The following is a 15,844-nucleotide window of genomic DNA, read 5'->3' as shown; positions in this document are numbered from 1 at the left end:
GTATGGTTTCACACTTTTCCTGCGTCGAGACATAGGAGGTGATGACCGTCATAATTTTAAAATATATATTTTCTTTTATTAAGCCTATGTTCATTATTTTTTGGCGGGCTTATTTTTGCACGTAGAAGATTGAAATTTTGCACAAACATTCAGTCCACCGAGTAGTATTTACCAGATTTTTTTTTCAGATTTCTGCGTTAAAACAGGGGGGATCCAGAGGGGCAAAAAATTGAAAAAGGGATATTTTTACCGAAAAATCCCTTTCTTCGGAATTTTCCCGCCTTAGATACATAATGGAGACATGTGAATGATACCGACTGAAAGGCAGTTCTATTCTGAAGAGAATGATTGGCGGATTATAATCCTAGGGTAAATAGAGATGTCTCAGGAAATTTTTTACCTGAGATCATGGTCTTTTGCGGTAACTTGGGGCATTGTGGGGATTCTTGATAAAATTTCTCCCGCCCTTAGTATTGAAGATAGAAACTTGAAATTTGGCACACACATTCAGTCTACCAAGTACTATTTATCAGATTTTTTTGAGATCTCTACGTTCACACAGGGCCGTTCCAGAGGGGCCCAAAGTGTGAAAAAAATTTCCCCCCCGAAAATGTCCCTTTGACATCACTTTCCTCTCTCCTGGTATATGGTATGGGCATGCAAGTGCTACTATTTGAAAGCCAGCTCCATTCTGAAGAGAATGAGGTATGAACCATGATCCTAAGATAAATAGTAACGATGCAGTAGCTGCTTGACTGAAAGTCTAAAAAATACCCCCAAAATCCAGGTACCCGAAAGGGATAGCCTCGCTGCTGAAACAGACGTTAAACTCAAAATCACGAGGTGGGCAGCAGGAGGCCCAAGGACTGGGTGGCACGTAAAGGATGTGATCATGCTCCGGCTGGCGTTACCCTCCAGGCGTTTCCATTGTACAGAGGCTGTATGGAACAAGGATTTAAATAAAAAAAATAAATAAATAACAAGAGAGATCTAATTGAGGCCATTTGGTCGGCAGTAGATTAGTGCCGGCTGTTTCATGACTTCTTATAGTGTATTTTCAATGTATTGTGAGGGAGCCGGTTTTTACTATATTAGTAACATATTTGTGACTAGAATAATCTCACAAATATTTTAATTAGGAATTCTAAGACACAATAAATACGAAATTGTAATACAATATTTTATTTGTAGAGTGATACAGATCCTCACAAGTACACGTGGCGAATAGAGTTGGCGAAGACGGAGAAGCATTGGCCTGGATGGTTTCAAGGTTTATCAAGCATGTTTCTCTCCTGCCCCATTCCAAAATTACTTTTACTTGCTGGCATTGATAGGCTGGATAAAGAACTCACCGTAGGACAAATGCAAGGTAGGCACAGACAATATTCTTATATATTAGTGTTGTGATAATTTGTAAGGTAGAAAAAATTATATATATCGGGTGTTCTAAAAATGATGCCCACGGATCACAGAGCATTATTCTACACGTCAAAATAAAGCTATATATATATATATTTGTATACCTTTCGAGTCATTGTCTGGAGACATAAATTGCTCTATGTGGCAACGTCGCAAATAAAGAACCATAAATTACATGTACCAATCTATCAAATAGTTATATTAATTCTTTCCAGATGGCAACTAAAGTCAATATTAATTAACGCTAGCATCATTTATTAGTGTAGCTGTCGATTTAACTGCTTATTGTATTCGTAGAGTAATGCTAGTTGCTCCAAGTTAATCTGCGACGTTGCCACATTGTGAAATTTTTATTCCCCATAGCGGCTGAACGAGACGCTGGAGGGTATACCATCATATAACATTTTCGCTTTATTTTGACCTTTAGAATAGTGCTCTGTGGTCCATGGGCGCCATTTTTAGAACACCCGATATATATTATATATATATATATATATATATATATATATATATAATGTTAAACTGCATTTAAGAAAAATTCGAGGAACTGGTGGTACCTGGATGGTAGAGCAGAGAATATATGAATCTTTGTGTTTTGTAACTGCTACTTTTTATTATAAGTACCGATATAATACAATTTTAAAATTTTAATAAAAGACTATCAAGAACGTCCGGAAACGCAGGTTTTTTTGTTAATGTGAGACGGAAACATGGACATCGCGCTAAAACGATGAAAATCTGCTGGAAGCTAGTGTGGGTATGGAGAAGAATGAAGATAATTAGTTGGGTCGAGGGGAAAACGAATGAGAGAATGCTAGAAATGTTTTGGATAGAAAAGGACAATTTTAGATATTATTAAGAAGAGGAACTGGTTGGACATGGAACAGTATCATGAGGAATGTGCTGGAGGCTATGGTGGCATGAAAGAGAGGGAGAGGGCGAAGACCAATTAATAGACGACATCAAAACAGAAAAATCAAACGTGAATACGAAAAAAACAAACTAGTAAAGGTAGTAATCGCCCAATCTTGGGATAGACTGACCAAGAGATGCGTGTTGTATTTGTTTATGTGGTAGGTTTGTAGACTCTCATTGATTTTTGGCTGTAAAATGCCTTTCTACTTCGTTAACAATGACACGAGATAAAATGTAGTCTGCTTTTGTTGATTGGTAACACGTGGCTGGAAGGAAAAATGAAATGAAATCTCTTAGTTTTACGTCCCACGGTTATGCCAGTTAGGCTAAAGGAGACGGTGATGAGTAATGAATGAAATGGTGGAATGAAGAAAGTGAAAGGAAACGGGAAAACCCGAGGAAACCCACGCACACGGTGTTTGTCCACCACAAAATTAATTTGGTGGGGGCTGGGATCGAACCCGAGACCCCAAGCACCAGAGGTGAATGCTCTACCACTGAGCCACCGCGGCCCTACGTGGCTGGAAGGCGTCACATGGCTAGGTACATTACATTATACACGAGGAGTGTTAATGAAGTTTATGGACTGATAACACTGCGTTGATTCTGAGTAAAGAACTCTGTGCTTGTTGCACATGAAGATTTGCCTTCTTTGTTAATATAAATAAAGCCAGCGTGCATTTGTCGTTGTGTATTACAATGGCGCATGTGAATGATACACCACTAATTACCAGACAAAGGATCACGATTACATGTTGTGTGAAGTTTAACAATATTTCATTGTTAAATTTTAATGTAAATAATTAGGCAAAAATTGCTTTGTTGTTACAATACATATATATAATTATTTTTATTATATAACACAAAAATCTTCTGCACATTGTTTCGCTGTGAAATATTCTGTTTTTGTCATAAATTTTGAACTTCAAGTACCCCCTTAATATATGTATTTTAATGAAAGTAATACAATAAAATCCATTAAACGTACGTATTGATCATATTCAAAAATTCATGTCAGCTGTTTAGACGCCATCTAATTACAAACAGGAGACACGGTGGCTCAGTGATAGAGCGCTTAGGTGCCTGGGGTTTCTGGTTCGATCACCAGCCAAGTAAATTGGTGGACAACATCGTGATTGCGGGTTTTCTCCAACTACTACTGTTTCCTCCCACATTCTCATTCCACCATTATTCACTTGCTTTAATCATCGTCTCCCTTAGCTTAAAGAGCATAATCATGAGACGTTAAACTCAAAGATTTTATTGTTTTCTTTTCAAATTGCAAATAAGATTTGTTTCGTTTTAATTAGTATAGATGTAAAAAGATCAAGGTATGAGCGTATTCAGAATTTATTTTTATTCGACATCACTTTCTACAGCCTCAAGCGGAAGGATTGTATTTTGGTTCATTTCTTTCGATTTCGACTGTATTTCCCTGTGTGTGAGTATCTAGTAATATTCTGTAATCTTTCCAGGCAAATTCCAGATGCAGGTTCTTCCTCAATGTGGCCATGCAGTCCATGAAGACGTGCCAGATAAGGTAGCTGAAGTTCTTGCGACGTTCATGGTCAGGCATAAGTTTGCAGAACCCAAAGGCAGTTTCGTCAGGTAATAGGGAAATTTCCATACCATCCCTTTCTTCTCCCGACTTACGGTGTTTTGTCTCGGAATCGTACTAAAAAGTCCATTATTCATCACCTGTAATAATGCAACAGAAGAATTCTGGTTCCCTCTTAAAGCAGCTTATATCAAGACACACATTCCTCCGATTGGTCTTCTGCTCAGTAGTGAGGTGCACTCATGTCCAAAATTATTGTCGCATATCTATAACTGTCTTCTCGTAAGAATATAATTTGATAATGATTTTGCAGGGTACTTTTAATACTGATACTATGTGTATAATGAGGAAATGTTTATTTGGTCTAAATTTCATAGGAAAAGAATTATAAATATGAAAATTAGAATGAGTAAAATAAAATGTTGCTAAATGGACAAGAAAATTTTATTTTTGTTTTATTGTTCTTATTTACTGCTCTTTTGACATGAAATTTACCACATACATGTCTTCGCCGATTATACACATACTAACATTATAAGAAATACCGGGCGAATTTGTTACCAAATTATATTCATACAACAACATATGTATAGACATGCGACAATAATTTTGGAGATGAGTGTACTTAGGGAATATTTTGACGCACACTTTTCTCATATCCAAATCCTATGTTAAAATTTAATGGATGCTAAACACGTTCAAATTTAACTTTCTATTGATCATTCTTACCATTAATCGACGATCTGATCTTACAAGAGAGATTCATTCTTTCCACATTGTCATCCGTTTTTGAGGCTGAAGGCGTCTTCCCCCTGTTGTCGGCCTTCTAAATAGGGTTTGTGCCACCTGAACACTTTTGCCTTACATAGAGAATGTTCTCCATAAGCCCTTTGTAACTTTTCATAAATCACAGGAGCGGAGTCGTCAAGCTTTACACAAACTTTGATAGTACGTTGTTCAAACTTTTCACGTAGACGCTTTGAACACTCATGTAGAAACTGGAATAAGTTCAAATTTATGCTGAGTTAATGGCAAAGGTTACCTTAACCGCCATGTGAAAGTGAAGACACTAGCATTGTTGGTTCGTGCATAGTATTGCCAATTTCATTACTTTTGTAACACACCCCATTTCAATGTCCATGCTTTTTTAAATAGGGTGTCGTCGGTCACCCTTTTCCTTTCTTGCCCAGTATTTTACCTCTGCGGTGGCTCGGTGGTAAACTCACTTTTGGTGCGTGGAGTCCCTGGTTTGATCCCAGATCCCGCCAAATGGGCTTTGTGATGGATAAACACCGTCTGTGTGAGTTTTCTCGGGGTCTTCGATTTTCTTTATTCCACTATTATCATCCATCTCAGCAAATTTCAGGTAGCTTCCATGCTACAGTTCAGGACTAGAAGAACAAAAAGCTCCAATTACGAATTGAAATGGCTTTTAAAATAAGTATTTTTTTCTTTCTTTTGTTTTAATATTATTTTATCTCCAATTTAAAAGTATTCTTTCGCTCTTCGCCTCTCCTCATGTTCCATTCGCTGTTGATTGGTTGAAGCTGAGATTCTATAGATTTTTCGAGACTGGTGAGGCTTATGTCGCATGAATCTATACTTAAGTCATCCAAGTCCACGGGAGATCATGTACATGTCTTTAACATGGTTGCAGGGTTAATTTTTAAACTGCTGTATAAAATATATAGGTAAAATTATATATGTATATACACTGAGAAAGCATAAAACAGGGGAAAATAAACACCGAACTGTGAAAACCGTGGATTTCGTATACCGTGAAAAAAACTGGAATAACCCGTGAATTTCCTTAAGTCTTGAATTTAGAAAAAATTCAGATTCATAGAAAACACGTACCAGAAGAAAATAAAAGTCGGAAGAAATTGTAATTTATTAGTGTTCTCTTGTTTGTGTATATAGTTGGCCTTATAAGATTGAAGAAGGACAAGTTTAATTATTCCTCTGCAACTTAGCGACCGTCGCGCCGCATTTTGGGTCCCGTCGACGGTTTAGATCGCACCGGACGGTTTTTATTGTCGTTGTGCAGTCAATAAAGCTTATATTTTACAACTTTCCAACTATGAAATTGAAAACTTTTTCGACCACGAAAACCATGTAAAAGTCGTAAATTCCACTGTTTTGGGTAAAAAAATCCTGATTTTCCGGTTTTTTTCTTTCTTCGCGCAAATAGCATAAATCGAGGCTGCTAAGAAAGTTGGAAAATTGTATACCTCGGACGGAGAAAGGCTAATTGAATTTTAGTAAATTGTAGTTGGAAAGACACTTTGCAGCGTCCTTTACATGTGGAGAAGTTGCACATAGTTTGATCCACTGCAGTCATCCTCTGTGCATTATGGAAAAACTTTTAACTAATTACATTATGAAGTTGTTTTTGACTTAAAAATGGATGACTATGTAGGAGCTAAAAAGTGAGAGTCATTGGAACGTAATGCTCAATAGAAAAGTATACCTTGTGGATTCTTTGATCCAAGTCAATTGTTATGTGATGATGTCACTAACTTCTGCATATACTACTTCAAAAAAGCCTAAAAGTGGGTCTTAAACTATTCAATATGCATTCCATATTATCATTAAGCAGTTCTTCAGTAGATTACGTTTAATGAAAGTCCCTGGCGTGGCAACTACTTGAATGACTTTTAGGGAAAACTAGATTATGATAAATGATGACCTTCCTCTGTATCCGGTGATGAATTTCGTGATGAATCATGCATCACATCGGTTTGCTTTGAGCTCTTCCTTAACACTAATACTGGTTGTAGAACTCAGATTCTTTACATAGTCATTACGATAGAAAATTATAAAAGCTAATACTTAAGAGAGTTAAATTGCTTGCCTAGTAGTGTTCCTAAGTGAGCAGTTTCATTTATTAGGTTGTGTTCCATATGCTCGATAATTAAGAGAGAGTTTTGAAAATCCCATGCGGGCGAACTTCTTTCAAAAGGACAAAAATGAACATTCCTTACTTCTTTCCTCGGCCATATCAAAAATATAAAGAAACATAGGAACCAAATTTGGAATCAACTTTGCTGTAAAATCTGGGAACAGATTCGAAAGTTCATTCGTTGCTTACAAAAATTATTTCAAGGATGAGTTAGGTACTTCAAGAATGTACGAAATATCCTGTTTATCTTCTAAATTCTAGATAGAAACGACCAAGAGGAATGCCTCCATCAGAGTGAAACAGCATGTTAGGGACTTGAGGGGAAATGAACCTCCCACATCAGGCATTTGATGATTGATGATTAATAAACTCTTAACAGTTTAGAGAATATCAAGTTGAGTCACTTTAAATAACATAAATTTTTAAAAACTCATTCAAATTAACTGAATTTATTTCTTTTTCAGGAGTATGCCAGCGTGCTGAGAATATTGATTGACGGTTCAGTATGAAGAAGAAACATTTTTTTTTTTAAACTGTATAAAGGAGAAACTCTGTGAAAAAATATTGTTCGTGTGTGTTTGTGTGTGTACATATACATATTTTTTTGATTTGAGTACCGAAGTCGTCATTTTCTCTCGCCGTGTGGGATGGACCAAAAGTGGAAAACTCTGTATATATATATTTGTAAGTATCTAAAGTGTAAAGAGAGACAGACGATGCCACCAAACAGAAAAAAAACAGTTTTATTAATGAATTGTTTGTAATTGTGATATTTTTTTAAAAAAGAGAACAATGAGGTGCCAAGCTGCCACTTAATCTTTCGGAAAGCGATTAGCTATTATTTGTACACAATAAAAATAATTGGTGGTCATATAAAAAGTGTGTGAGTACATTATTTGGAAAACAAAAATGTCTTCAGAGATTCTATTTTCTTACCCAATATTTGAGTAACTTAACCATATGCAAAAGAAATTGACGGCAACACACACTATTTTAATCTTTGAACAGTATTTTATTTAAATTGAGATTTGTTTTTATTTAACATTGTATCTTTGTTGTTATTATTTGTTAATAATTTCTTCAGTGTTGTAAACCTTTGTTAACATTTAGCAATGTAGTTAATACTGTATAAAAGTAGTTTCGACAAAGAACATATTGTTGGTACAAGATAATTTAAAAGTCGTGTTAAGGAAGGGCTCACATTTCGAATCATATCTTTATTTACTCATAACACGTTGTCATACAATATGTATCGAATACTGTGGCCACATTTCTTGTCCCAGAAATATATTTATATAGTCAGGTTTTAAATATTGTTACACAGGAAAACGTAAAAACCAGCACTATGCTGGAAGGTAGGATGTGAATCATACATGGTCTGACAATAGTTTGCACCAATAATATTTCGAAATGGCCGCCATTAGTACATGCACAGACTTGCTGATGAATTACTCATCTATTCCAGCACGCACAGTCTCCAGAGGAAATGTAGCACCGTACCCAGTAAAGAGCGCTTCAAACTGTAAATTGTGAGGTGACGATTCTTGCCAGCAATACCTTCAGGCACTACCTACTGTTTGTACTAAAGGATTACGGTCAGGGCTGCCAGAGGATCCGTCATCAGTGGATATGAGGTCAGGCATATTGTGCTCCAGCCACTCCGAGATTCGCTTCGACTTGTAAGTAGAAACAGAATCTTACTGGGGCTTCATTGGGGCGTTCTGAACGGGACATGGTCAAGTCCCTTCAATATAGGCTCAGCACGGTATTTTTTACACCAGAGCACCTGCTTTCACACCTTTCTCATAAAATGAAGATGTGTGGTGCCAGCATAGCTCACTGATGTGGGATGATGGCTTCTCTGGATTTTCGGAACCTCCTTCCTGGCTTCCCGAGATGATGAGGCATAGATCTTGTCATTTTGGCAATTGAAACTCTTCGATGGTGAACAGTTTCTCATCGGTGAAGAGAATCTATCAGTACCCATTGTTTGGGTACCGTTGAAGCAGACGTTCACACGCGTACGCTTACTTTTCGACTTCCGACGCGACGTCAGAAAGTGTCCCGTTGATCGTCTCTGAATAGCTTTGGCATTTTTCTCGTGCTATTATTCATATCACGGGCCATCACTGCCTGTTTCTGTACGGGATCTCTCCGTACACGCGCCGCTGTTTCTCTAACAGCTCCTTGAGTCCTTGAACTTCACGGATGATCTTGAACGGACCCAGTATTAAGGGACTGCTGGATTATGCTATACATAAACATACGACTAATTTTGTTTTCTAAGGCTGATAAAAATTTTCCAACTTTGTGTAGCTCTATCACTGTTACCAAGTTTCCTTAATATCCTCATTCCATTCTGTCTGTACATGTTACGTGTCTCCTCACTTTCTGCAACAGCACTCACAAAAATGAGTCATGCTACATTTCACTGCCAGGTTTGCTTATTGTCTTCATAACAGATAATGTTGGAACTTTGTAATAGTGGTTATGGCCAGACTGGGTATATACATGTTAAAAAAAAATCCTTTTGACAGATGTAATTGCCATCTTTAGAATGTATTGAGATTTGGATTGCATGACTTGGTGGTTATCCTGTATGTTTGATCAGTATTGTACGCACAATTCTTTGTAGGAGTTCGAACAAGTTCATATGTCAGTATATAAATTGTACATAAAATTCGGTAGCAATTTCAAAAATTTATTATGGACAGTCTCTGGAACATCACTGTCATAAAAAAATCTTGTAAGCATTCTATTGTTTCTTTAAGCATTCATGTTGTAAAAACTATGTAGAAATTATATGTAGAAATTACAAATGTCCACTGTTGTATGGTCCTGTAATCCAGTCTTTTGGAGGCGAAGTAGTGTGGTGGGAAACTACTTGATACAAGAGTTAACTTTGCATGATGGTCTATGCACGCACAAACTGCACTGAATTGAAGCTGGTCGTTAATAATAGGCCCTGTTCTTCATGACCTTGATGTTAGACAAGGATGCAAAACACATAAACTCAAAAACCCGTACAAATGTCCGCGTAGTAATGCAGCTTGCATGACTCCGGTGTTCTCTGTGATTTCCGGTTGCCGTTGCCTGAGTTCCATCACGTCACTTGAAAGGGAAAGGACATAACGTTCTGTGCGTTCCACAGAAAGACGTGCACTCGTAAAATATAAGAATCAAAGAGGGCACAAGCGATCCAATGATCAGGCACCATCTAGCGATAAATAATGGAACAACAATGACCAACTCAATAACGAAAACAAACCTGCGACTTTACTTATTCAACTGATTCACAGTGACAGATGGTAATGAAATAGTTGCCAAACTTCTTATAAATACCTTATATATAAATTTCAAAATTTTTGAAGTAGAAATTCGAAACAGTTGTGGGGTGGGGTGTAGAGAACACTATGCTTCCCAGATAGTTATTTGAGTTTAAACAGACCATGTTTGGCAGGCAGGCTGAAAGAGGATACCTTCGCTCGTAACAGACCGATCTATTTCAGTTTATTTATTAATTTTCTCTGTATTACCGAATTATAACCCATCATTCATTCACAAGTATGGCACGGGCACGTCATACATATACAAGGGAGAATTGGAAAGTAACGCACACTATTTTTTCGTAACCAAAGTTTTATAGATAGCGAAACTAAAACATAATGAAAGTAGACACACTTCTTGCAGCGTAACATTAGTTTCAGTAAACCTGTTCGTACTCTATTTATGAATATATAATCTTTCTACGGAGGATGGGTTGAAGTTCTGAAGCCGATTTGGATTTTTGCTGTCCGTGAAGAGAAAGTCGGAAGGAGCCAGCCCCGGACTATGTGGTGAGTTGTGAATCACCTCCCAGCCAAGCTACACAAATGTTTTTCTGCACGAACTTGTCAAGGAGCATGGAGCGAACGTTGTCATGAAGAAGTATGACATTTGAAAGATGTCTTTCGGAGCATTTTTCACGATGGGTACAATGCAACGTTTTAATATATTTGAGTAGATGGTTGCAGTCAGAGTGGATCGCGCATTATATGTTCCAGAGGTGGTTTAAATTTCTTACAAGGACTGCTTTCGGGAATAACGTACCAGGTAGTCCAAGGATAACATTCTTTGGTCGTTTATCAGATTTTTGGGCATGCATTGCGCACTGACTTCGCAAAAGTTCAATCAGCCGAAAAATCGTATGCTGTACTGTATTAAATATTGGTTTGCTAATGTTAGCATATGTCTGTTATTCCGAATCGGCTCCTTAAGGCTTGTGACACTGGAACTGCTTGAAGAGGTTCCAGTTTGAACAGGGCGAAACAAATTGGTAATGTTTATCGTGCAAAAGAACTTGCACCATCTGACTTTGCTGCAGAGATCCAACAGAACCTCTACTTCCATAATTTCTTTGTGAATTTCAGCGTACACCTTGTCTTCCTGTCCACCCGCAGGTGGGGCAGAGAGAGTGAGTGAGTGAGTGAGTGAGTGTGTGTGTGTGTGTGTGTGTGTGTGTGTATGTGTGTGTGTGTCTCTCTCTCTCTCTCTCTGTCTGTCTCTGTATGGAGATGGAAAAGCAATTGCCATTCCCTGGATTTTCGAAGGAGTTAAAACTCGAGCTATAGTAAAAACTGATTTGGTTACTCACAATGTAATACGAGGGGCTACTGTAAAGTTTGTAGGCCAACCTAGAAGGAATGATGAAATTTTAGTTATTCTATATACTCCCCTTGAAGCTCCTTACATAGTGCTTCATTTTTTGAAGAACCGTTAAAAAAAAATCTGAAAACTGTTCCGTAGCAATAATCACCCTATTATCAAATCCAAAGTGTTTTGAGTTTAGGTCTGACGCAGTAAATATGATCTAGTCATTGAAACCCTAGATCACGCAATGTTAGTTGCCTTTGCAATACTCGATGTATAAGGGCATTGTCCTGGAGAAGCAAAATTTCTTTTTTCCAATTTTCCTCAGTATTGCACTTTCAATTTGTCTTCCACTTCTGTGAGTAATGCAGAGAAATGTCTAACCCATAGGCAGGTAGTCTGAGGCACAACTCCATCCTGTGCTCGCCGAGGGACGTCATCCCTCAAATAGTGAAGGGCTAAATGGCCTTAAATGCCGAAAGCCCAGAAATCCAAATCCTAAAATCTTCGTACAGAAGAATCCCGGAATCGAAATAATGGTTCCTATGCATTTGTTATAGATAAAATATAAAAAGATGAAATGATACTATCAAGCCTTTGTAATATCATCTTCTGGCCAGAAAATAAGAATAATATCCGGTCAAGACGGAATCCCTGTTGACCATGTTTGAGCACAGCCGGACTGAAGCATTTGCCTCGCTCAAGTTTTCATAGATTGTAGTGTAACCAAATGGTTCCAAAGTCTTCATGGTTGGGCATGGAACTTGGTAGTGACTCAGCATCGTCTGACATTTGGGAGCTACTTGGATTAAGAGCAAGTAAATTCACCTGGAGAGCAAGAAATGACACATCATCCAGTCCAAAGTTCGTCGTTTGACTAGTGTTTCTCAATCTATATTTGACAAGAAGGACGATATTGAGAAATATTCTGATAAGTCAATGCAAACTATTTCAGTGAATAACTTCGTATAATTATCCTCTCCCACTAGCATTTTCTTAGAAATATCTTACACCAATGTTTTCTACACCCGAGGGAACCATATTTAATTTATTACACTATAATACACATATATTCGCTGTCGAAAGCTAGTTTGACACGATTCTGACGAAGTAGCGAAAATTGAAGATTTAGAAAAGGACGTCGAGTATTTCCTGAGATCATATTTATTTTGTCACAAATTATACAATTTTATTCTAAGAATTCTATTAAATGGAAATACGTTTTCAGCTCCCGCTACAGAGGACTGTATTATCCGCTTCCATTTTGTAATAATAATAATAATAATAATAAAAAAATGTATGAAGTTGTAAGTAAAGCCACTGAATAGATGTATTGTTTTAAATTTGATTTCAAAAGAATCTTTTCTCTTGCCATTTGATAACACGAATTACTAAAAAACATTAGTGTAAGCATGTGTATACTAATACTGTTTGAGCCTTCGTAACAAAGGATTATCTTTTGATGGCGCTAAAAAATGAATTGTAAGCTTGGTTAATCGGTGCATAACATCCCTTTACTAAGCACTAACGGTGTATATGAGATGTGAAACTACAGCTTAACGTGGAATCCCAACTACACGAAGGGGGCCACGGTGGCTCAGTGGTAGAGCGTTTACCTCTGGTGCATGGGGTCCTTGGTTCGATCCTAGTTCGCGGTTAGTGAATTTTGTGGTGGACAAACACCGTGTGCGTGGGTTTTCTCGGGGTTCTTCATTTCTTCCCACTTTCCTCATTCCACTGTTTCATTCATTTCTCATCATCATCGTCTCCTTTAGCCTAGCCGACAGAATGAACGCTAACCATTCAGTGACGCGAGAACTCCAGACTTCAAACTTTCAGCTCCATTTTTAAAGGACCTTTCTCTAACTCTATCCTTTTTAAAGGACCTTTCTCTAACTATCCTTTGTAAAGGGTCTTTCTCTAACTCTATCCTTTTTTAAAGGGCCTTTCTCTAACTCTATCCTTTTTAGCAAACAATTCGTGCGTTAATATTTCCAGATCCAGAATGAAACTATTCGTGCTGGTTTCATCAGAGCCTGTTTTGGTTAGTATTCGCCCATTTATGGTCTATAGTGAATTTTCAGTTTTCTAGGAGGAACAAAAAAGAAAAGGATTTGTCATTTTCTGTGAATATACTACACCAGACCTTTATGTGCCCCCAAAGGTGCCTGGTCACGGATCCGAGGAGGCGAAGCAATTAGTCCTCCTTTACCGACCCATTTATCAAGAAACCGTCTCTCCATAGCTGCGCAAACGTGACAACTGAAATTGGACAGTGATCCGTCATGTTGCATTAGTAGCAGTCTACGTATTTGCTCAATGTCATCGTGGCGAAATTTATGTTGTACAGTGATCACGGAGTTAGTTTTAATTAACCAAATAACGCACTGTGCTTTCTCGACTGGATTCGCCATATTATTGCCTGGCTGAAACCGTGATGCTAAAAGTTTTGGAAGTCAAATGGAAGTGAAACCTGATGACGCAATAATCTCATCTTTCCAGGGAACAAATTTTATGAGTTTTTTCACAGCCTGCAAAAATAAAATTGCATTAGTTTAACTCACAGAATAAGCGTTTAGGATTCCGTAATCCTTTTATGATGGTGTTTATAGTGGTACTTTATAATGGTGTTGGAATACAGTAAGTAATAATGTTTTAGAATTTTTAAAAAAAATCGTAGTTCAGATTTTGGAATTCTTTCAACCAATTAATTGTTATTGGCCATTCAAATTCTGTCAGGAATAACAGTCATGGGAAACCAGAAAACAACAGGTAATTGAAGAAAGAACTTTTCTATTTTTACTAATAGCACTTTGAAGAATTATAGCGGAACGTGGAGCGAAGAATAAAACAAAAAGGCATTATTATTGAAATGGAGTAACGGTGTTTTAGTGGTAGAGCAGTCATGTCTGATGCAAGGAGTCTGGTTCGATCTCAGGCTAAGAGAATTTGTAGAGGACAACATATCGTTTTTTTTGGAATAGAAAAATCACGTGACATATTTGCTTTTCACACTTATTGTAATGTATGCTCCCTTGTTAAAAACAAAAAAGTTTCTTTTAACAATAAAATATTTGAGTTTTTGTTACGTTTCTAAAAGCAAGCGCATTAATTTAAAAAAATACTATATTTCCTTTATTTCTACATAAAAAAGAACTGTTTTCCTTATAAACAATTGTACAGCGTTGTCCGGAAGTGGGCGTACCCCTAATTGGTGTTTTTTGACGGTTTTAGGTTTTACCTACATTTGTTTGGTAGCATTGCTTGGTATTGTCTGGCAACATTGCTATCCATGTTCATTTGATTTTTGCTTGGTAACAGTTATTTGCAGTGAAGTTGGAACAGGTTGTTCATCTTCACCAGCTCTCTCTGCCTGGCCTTCAAGAAGTCCCGATCTGACAACAACAGACCATGCTCTCTGGGGTTTCATTAAGCAACAAGTAAGAAACGCTCAATATTACACAACGCAGGAATTACGAGCAGCTGTGGAACACGCCTTCACCTCGTGACTCCGGACTATCTCCGCAAAACATCTGCCAGAACTTGGCGCAGAATTCAGCTGTGTTACGACATAGATCGTGACCATTCCGATATTTATAACTCTTTAAGACTTCAAGGTAACTGTGTAGAGACATTCTACCATAACTAGCACTATGCTGTTGAAACTAAGGGGGGAGGGGGTACGCCCACTTCCGGACCACCCTGTAGTGAATTCGATAAATGGAGTCTTTAGTTTTCAGTCTTAAACTGGATTCTTCGAGAAAAAAAAAAAAAAAAAAAAAACTTCCTTAATCTGGAGAATTCAACCAATCATAGAACCTCTTAATTGAAAGTAATACATTTCTTTCGTCGTTCCTGCCTCCAAAACAAACCATTTTATTAAAGCCATTGTATTTTGTGGTGACATGCGTTCAGAAACCCTCCGCTACATTTTTTTTTTTTTAAATTAGTTTCGGTGTATGAAGCGTTGCCGTTGCTTTTGGTCCATCCTACATAAAATGTTGTACATAAAGGAAAGTGAGAAAGCAGCTGTTTGTAAATAGTTACCAGTATTTGTTGAGGGGAGGGGGTTTTGAACAAAAGAAACCAAGTCAATCCAAACTGTGATTCGAACAAAAACAGCAACATGGTATTGATACATTTTGTGATCTTCAAAAAATACACAAACAAAATTGGACAATATTGTATTGGAAAATTGTAAAATAAAATTCATACGTAAATATATTCTTATTTATTTTTATTATCAATGATTTCCTGTAGTTTGTAATGATTTTCCTGTCTGATGTTATAATGACAGAAGAATTGCTCAAATAAAGTAACGTCATTGCTTCATTAGAGCTTTGTGTTTACGTCAGTAGATGACGTTGTGCCAGGAAACAGGTGCTGGACGTTGTTAGTGTACCGTTTGCCTGTAGTGAAAC

General features: G+C 37.3%; 1 protein-coding gene across 4 annotated transcripts in view; it reads left to right on the top strand.

The window, feature by feature from the left end:
- The window catches only part of LOC145681300 (protein phosphatase methylesterase 1), a 51,612-nt gene extending 36,249 nt beyond the window's left edge, over positions 1-15,363 (top strand). For all 4 annotated transcript variants that reach the window (XM_081752950.1, XM_081752948.1, XM_081752951.1 and 1 more), the window contains 3 exons: positions 1,192-1,369; positions 3,810-3,942; positions 7,259-15,363. In XM_081752950.1, the coding sequence (XP_081609076.1) occupies positions 1,192-1,369; positions 3,810-3,942; positions 7,259-7,277 (330 nt within the window). In that variant the 3' untranslated portion in view covers positions 7,278-15,363. The remainder of the gene's footprint in view (positions 1-1,191; positions 1,370-3,809; positions 3,943-7,258) is intronic.
- Positions 15,364-15,844: the final 481 nt, after the last annotated feature.

Source organism: Thermobia domestica, chromosome 3 (genome assembly GCF_964235325.1).
Source record: "Thermobia domestica chromosome 3, izTheDome1.hap1.1, whole genome shotgun sequence".
NCBI lineage: Eukaryota > Metazoa > Arthropoda > Insecta > Zygentoma > Lepismatidae > Thermobia > Thermobia domestica.
The sequence above is the reverse complement of the archived record's forward strand: the minus strand, read 5'-3'. Positions and strand labels throughout refer to the sequence as shown.